Source organism: Synchiropus splendidus, chromosome 10 (assembly GCF_027744825.2).
Source record: "Synchiropus splendidus isolate RoL2022-P1 chromosome 10, RoL_Sspl_1.0, whole genome shotgun sequence".
Classification (NCBI taxonomy): Eukaryota; Metazoa; Chordata; class Actinopteri; order Syngnathiformes; family Callionymidae; genus Synchiropus; species Synchiropus splendidus.
Genome location: NC_071343.1, coordinates 15,263,746 through 15,269,745, shown reverse-complemented (window position 1 = coordinate 15,269,745; position 6,000 = coordinate 15,263,746). Strand labels below are relative to the sequence as shown.

Sequence of the window (6,000 nt, the reverse complement as noted above, 5' to 3'; positions counted from 1 at the left end):
TTTTCCATTATTTCCTTTGCTCTTGTGTTGACAACGGTAGAGTCCGACCACTAGGAAAAGTTTCTTCATGAGGTTAAGGTCTGGACTTGGTGGTGGCCTTCTATGGGCGAAAATTATCATCTTCCACTCGTCCAGAATTTGAGCCACATGAAACCTCGAGTTGTCATACAGACATATGCATGAGACATCATGAAAACACTATATCACCGGAGCCCTGGTTACGGCCATCTACTTCCACCTAAGTGAACAAAAAATATGAACGGCAGTCAATGGAGAGATGAAAGTTATCTTTTGATCCAGCCTGGAATATGCCATAGAACTGACTCTGAGTTTGAAAGATACGTTCTAATTCCAAGTGAACGCTGCTTTTCGACCGACATCAAAAGTTACTTTAGGTTCTGTGTGATATGTAGCAGTGAACTACAATGTTGGTTTCAGTGGGACAAGCTCTGCAGGGTCACGGTAAGTGTTTGCTCTCTTCCACCTTTGATAGTTTAGTATCTTTAGCATCTGCGGCGTTTGACTTGTAGTCCACATAGTTATGTGCCTTCACAAGCAAATAAATCATAGATTACACTACAAACTTTTATCATTATTTATCATTTAAATGAAGGTACAGCATATGTGAGATCCAGGGCAGGAGGCAATGTGGACCAGAAAACAACCTTTATCAACCCATAAACATCCATTCTGTTTTTTTCCAGCTCTTATGTCCCATGGACCGACCAGTAGGAGCAGAGACGTAGGCTGCCTATGGAAGGTTTGTACCTACTGGTGAAATCCAAGTTCATATTTGAATCCCAAAACACTCGGCTGACACAAAGTTCTGACACTGAGCTGATCAATACATGTTCAGGCATCTCATGAGTCCTTCAGAAATGATTAGTAGAATACACCCCCCCAAAAAAACCAAGCCATTAAAGATAATCATAAATTGTAAAATACTGATATTTTTATTTTCAAAAATGCAGCAGAAATGTTTTATGCTTGACACAATCCAGCCATCCACTGAGTCAATCAACCCAAATGGAAAAAGAAACAAAAACAAAAACCCATACAATTTTTTTTCTTAATACATAATTTTTTTTTTTCAAAAGTCCTTCGCTCTTTATCCACAATTTTCCACTTTCTTTTTTCTCCTGAAGTTACCTAGGATCATGACAGGAGGTTAAATAGGACGGAACAAGATGTTAAGGAACTGAGGGACAGGGACAATAATAGCCTTTGTAGCGTTATAATCTGAGAGAGGTTGGTGAAAAGTACAAGAGCCGTGTTTTCAGAGAGGATGACATCGGCATTCTTGGAGCACGACATTTAATTTCTCAACCGGTGTGGAGATGAATTGACGCGGCCACGGTCAGCAAGTAGTCACTAAAACAATGGATATAATAATGTATATAATATGACAGTAATATTCTGAACAAGCGTCCGTTCCATGGGAGCTTCACCGAGTGTGAAAAACTTAAAAATAGATATCACAATAGCACTGTCGATAGCTTTTTCTTATGGCTTCAAGATTTGTTTATTGTCAATATATGAAAGTGAAGCAGCCATAATGGAATATGTTTATTTATCAATTTAATTGGATTTGAAATAATTTAGTCTTTGACTACAGTAACATAATTCAGTCTTTCATCTGCAAGTGTAAAACATGGCTGGGGGACATAAGCATTTATCAGTCATTTATTGCTTTATATGAGAACCTGGCAGGGTCGCAGGCGGCCAGTCAAATGCCTGTAGAAAATTTTTAGCTTAAAACAAGTCCAGCGCAAAAGCCGAAAATGCCCCGTCCTAAAATGATATGGCTCAGCCACTGAATTGTTAAGTTGTAAAACCAAAGCTTCACAAAGTTCGAGTGAAGGATCAAGACAAGTATTCTCGTCGGTCCACAACACGTGGTGTCAGAAGTGGGATGGCGACCAATTGGATGAGCTTCGACGTTGCAGTGGTAACACCCGGTACTGCACCTGTGCTGCATGGTTTCCTCCCTGGCTGCACTTGCCTCCTACACCTCCCTCTGAAAGGGCCCAAACATGATGGCATGGTAATGTTTATGCACCCAAACTGGTGCTCAATGTCGACCGTATAAAAAACAAAGTCATGGTGACCGTCCTCTCAAACCATCATTAATCACGCCTGTGATGGTTTTGTAACCGACATAAAACCACAGACTCATGAGCGGAAACACAGCAGTTGCTCCTCTAGAGACAATTCTGTTTCATATTGGATTTTTTTTTCACCGGAATATCATCACATCTTTCTCTGACTGGTAAATTATAATCCAGGGAGTCTGTAAGGCATTTCAGGGGAGGGGGGGCGAACACAAGGGGGGTTGATGGTTTTTGGCTGGTGCACAATCATCAAACCAATATTGCATTATCTACACAGTACTAGCTCGTCGTCAACGGACAGAATGGTCTCAGAAAAATATTCCGGGTCACATGAGAGGCGCGCACACTGGAACAAATGAGGATGTGCATAGCAAATAAAGCGCTCACAGAATGGTACTGTGTACATACTACAGTGGGTGAGATCGGAGGACAACCAGCCGCGCGTCATCAGGACATCTACACAATAATATAGTTATATCTAAAATGAAAGCAATGATGTGGTTAAATAAGTCATGTTGAATGCAAGAGCAGGTAAATGCTATAAATCATAATATATCTTTCTATTTACAGTAGAGCTGAACACTTAGCTGGTTAGAGTGACTCTTCAGGAAGTCTGGCTTGGCACACTTTCCTTCTCTGTCTCACTATCTAAGTTTTCCTCCAGCTAAAGTTTCTTTTAATCCCTCGTCTTTTCCAAACATCCATCGGAAGGATGACACTTCCCCTCCTCAGATAAGCTTGATCCTTGGCTTGACAGCGCCGTTTGATCTCTGAATGGAAAATAAAAATGCTACATTCACATTTCACAGGTTGTTCAAGTTGACATCAACAGTCTGTGTGTGCGTTTCTTTTCTTTTTTTTTTTTTTTGCTCAATTCTGCGTCGGCTGGGTCCCAGCGGCCGTGCAGCGCTGGGACGGTAAAACCATGGCTGAACCTTATGTAAGAGTATTCCACAGACTTAGAAAAAGCAGAATGTTTAATATCCAAAGCAGAGACGTCGGACGGATGTCTCAGCTCGGCTTGTCTCGGGTTGAGAGCAAATGATGCATAGAACTGCATCTCCGTGGAGCCTGTTGGTGTTAGTTCCTCACGACGCCACACACAGCTGTCAGTCTCTTCATCCTGTTACTAGAACTTTCCGTCTTCCCATCAGTAACAATCCTGCAGGGTAATTAGTAGAGGTATTTCAGTCCTTTGTTTCCTGTATATGTGGATATATTGTCGTGATTATGTCCTCCTCTGTGTGCAAGCCTCCCGCTGTGGTTATACACGCGTGGTGGAGTGTGTGTGTGTCGAGATGTGTGTGTGTGGCAAGTGTGTGTTACTATAGGGGCTGTGGTGTGTGTAGCCCTGGTGAGGATGCCCCATTCTCATGCCCACCACGGAGCCGGGCGTCATGGGTGTCATTGGCGTCGCCGGAGTGACGGGGTGGGACCCCGGCGTCACAGGGAGAGATCCCGGGGTGAGCGAGGTCATGAGGGGCACGTCGTCCGGGGAGCGGCGCAAGGTGAGCGTGTAATCGGGCGGGCAGGTGAGGCGCACAGTGTCCAGGGTGCTGTAGATGTCCTGAGTGTCCAGCCCGTCCAGAGCGTCCAGCGTGTCCAGGGTGTGGTGGTGGTGCGTGTTGTTCCTCTCGTCGGCCGACGCTGCGTCACATTCCAGCTGCTTCACCTGAAGGGATGAACACATGAATCATACATTCAATAGTACATTCAATAGCGACTCTCCAAACTTGAAGAGTCTTCCTCCTCATTCCTCAACAATGTGTCGCTCCAAAAGTGTCAACACAGCAAACTATGAAGTTTTGCAAAAAGTGCAGAGACGGCAAGAAATTAGAAGTGGAGGAATTCAACGGAATTGGGGTCACATTAATGAGAGAAGGGATAGATCGATCAAAGTAGCGCTACTTCTCTGAGAGGCCAGTTCAGGTGACTTGGACATGCCTACAGTACAGTGCGTTCGCATCAGACGCGACTTGGGCGACACTGGTCACACCACCCGAGTAGTCACCAGCGACTTACTCCTACCTCTAGAGTTACGTTTTAAAAAGGCAGATCAACCTTCTGGGCTGGTCTAAGGTTAATGGAACATTAACATGGTGGATCTGAGAGGATGAATTGGATAAGTCGCCATAAAATCTGGAGATTTCTCAATTTCAGCATTTGATTTGACAAATGTCGCCTGCAACAAGTCGCTTGGGACATGAAGCTTCAACCCTGTCACCCAAACTTCAACTGGATTTGCACTCAATAGTGGGGGTGTAGCAGACGGGACCAGCTAGGAGGAGCAGGCTGTGGAATACAGTAGCTTTCAGAGGACCTCACGCTCCCCACAGTTTTGTCTCTGCACTAGTTCACCCATCCCTTAAATAGTATCAATTTCTTGACTAATGGTATCACACCTTATCATTTTGCATTCTCTTGTTTGCATCTTTTTCAAACACTTTGACATGAAAACCAGGTTTTGCGACTGGCCGGCTCACTACATAGCATCAGTAGCCCTAACCCCAACAGAAAGTAGCCCATTGGTTGGGGCAATGTCCTTGGCACTACATGCAGTGTGAGGTAAGAAAATACTGGTAAGCTCAAATATCGCAATTCCATGATATTGTGTCGATAATTTGGCTAAAATATCGCAATATAGGTTGTGTGACAACGTCTTGATATTTGAAGTTGTCTATAGAATTATTTCAAAATACATACATTAATACGTGGATATACTGCTGCATTTGTCATGTGTTGAATTCTAACGTTTTCTTTTTGCACACTGAAGTTAGTCATTCCACCGCTGGACTGAATTTAACTGAAAGTCTAAGTGTTATGACATCACATGAATTTGTTTTTATGCGCATCATATTGTAGTGCATTATCTGAATTTCCCCCTTAAAATGATGGTTCCAATTACAATATACTGCTGAGCTTACAGTATCGCAATATATCGTAATGTATCGTATCACAACTGTATCGGGATGCGTATTGTAACCCGTAAATACACATCCCTGAATGTAACAATAAAAGAATAAGGTTATCATCAAAAATGCCATAAAATATCAGACTTCGACCTAGTAATTGTCGACATATAACTCAAATCTCTCGTCCTAAATAACCAGCCAGGCAGGGTGACTTGGTTTTATTAACTGAAAGGCTCGACAAGGCTACAGTCAGGTCTTATGTCGCCACCACTCTGCTGCCAAATGTCCTCCACACATGAGCAGAGAGCACAGTCTATGTGGGCAAGCGTGGGCGTGCGCCTTGATGTTGTTGAAGTCAAATTCTTACATAAATGAGAACCTTATTTTAAGTGAGACTCAAGGCTCAGACGGTACAAACACACTGCGCTCCCAACCGGTCCGTATCTGGCCAGTGAACTGTGCGACTCTGTGCGTTTCTGCTCAGCGCTGCTCTCACAGCTGGTGGAGTTTGCGGTTTCCATTCAAACACACTTAACACACACACATACACACACAGCTCTGTAATCTCTTCGCTGACACAAACAGCTGTTTGAACAAACTGCAAGTTTTAACTCTGTTTTTCATGAAACATTTGCTCAGGGAGTTTTATTCCTCTGAGTAATTCTGGTGGTGGCAGAGAGAACAGAGGGCTGAGCGTCTGGCACCAGCAGAACGGTCCATATAGGGAGGGCTAGGGAGCTTGTGGTGGACCTTTAAAGGTGTATACAACCCAACTGTTTCCTTCAGAATAAAAGAATCGTTATGGGATGAGTTCAACCACAATTGTTTTTTTTTATTATTTTTTATGGACTATTATTATTTTTATTGGTTATTATTATTATAGGGTTTTTTTTGCTTCTATTTCCGCTTATATAGAACAGTTAAAAAAATATATATGTATATATATATATATATATATATATATATTTGTGTGTGTA

The 6,000-nt window shown here is 42.8% G+C and overlaps 1 protein-coding gene across 2 annotated transcripts in view; it reads right to left on the bottom strand.

The window, feature by feature from the left end:
* Positions 1-954: 954 nt before the first annotated feature.
* The window catches only part of LOC128765887 (neuroligin-4, X-linked-like), a 33,115-nt gene continuing 28,069 nt past the window's right edge, over positions 955-6,000 (bottom strand). For both annotated transcript variants that reach the window (XM_053877105.1, XM_053877106.1), the window contains one exon: positions 955-3,783. In XM_053877105.1, coding sequence (XP_053733080.1) covers positions 3,376-3,783 — 408 coding nt within the window. In that variant the 3' untranslated portion in view covers positions 955-3,375. The remainder of the gene's footprint in view (positions 3,784-6,000) is intronic.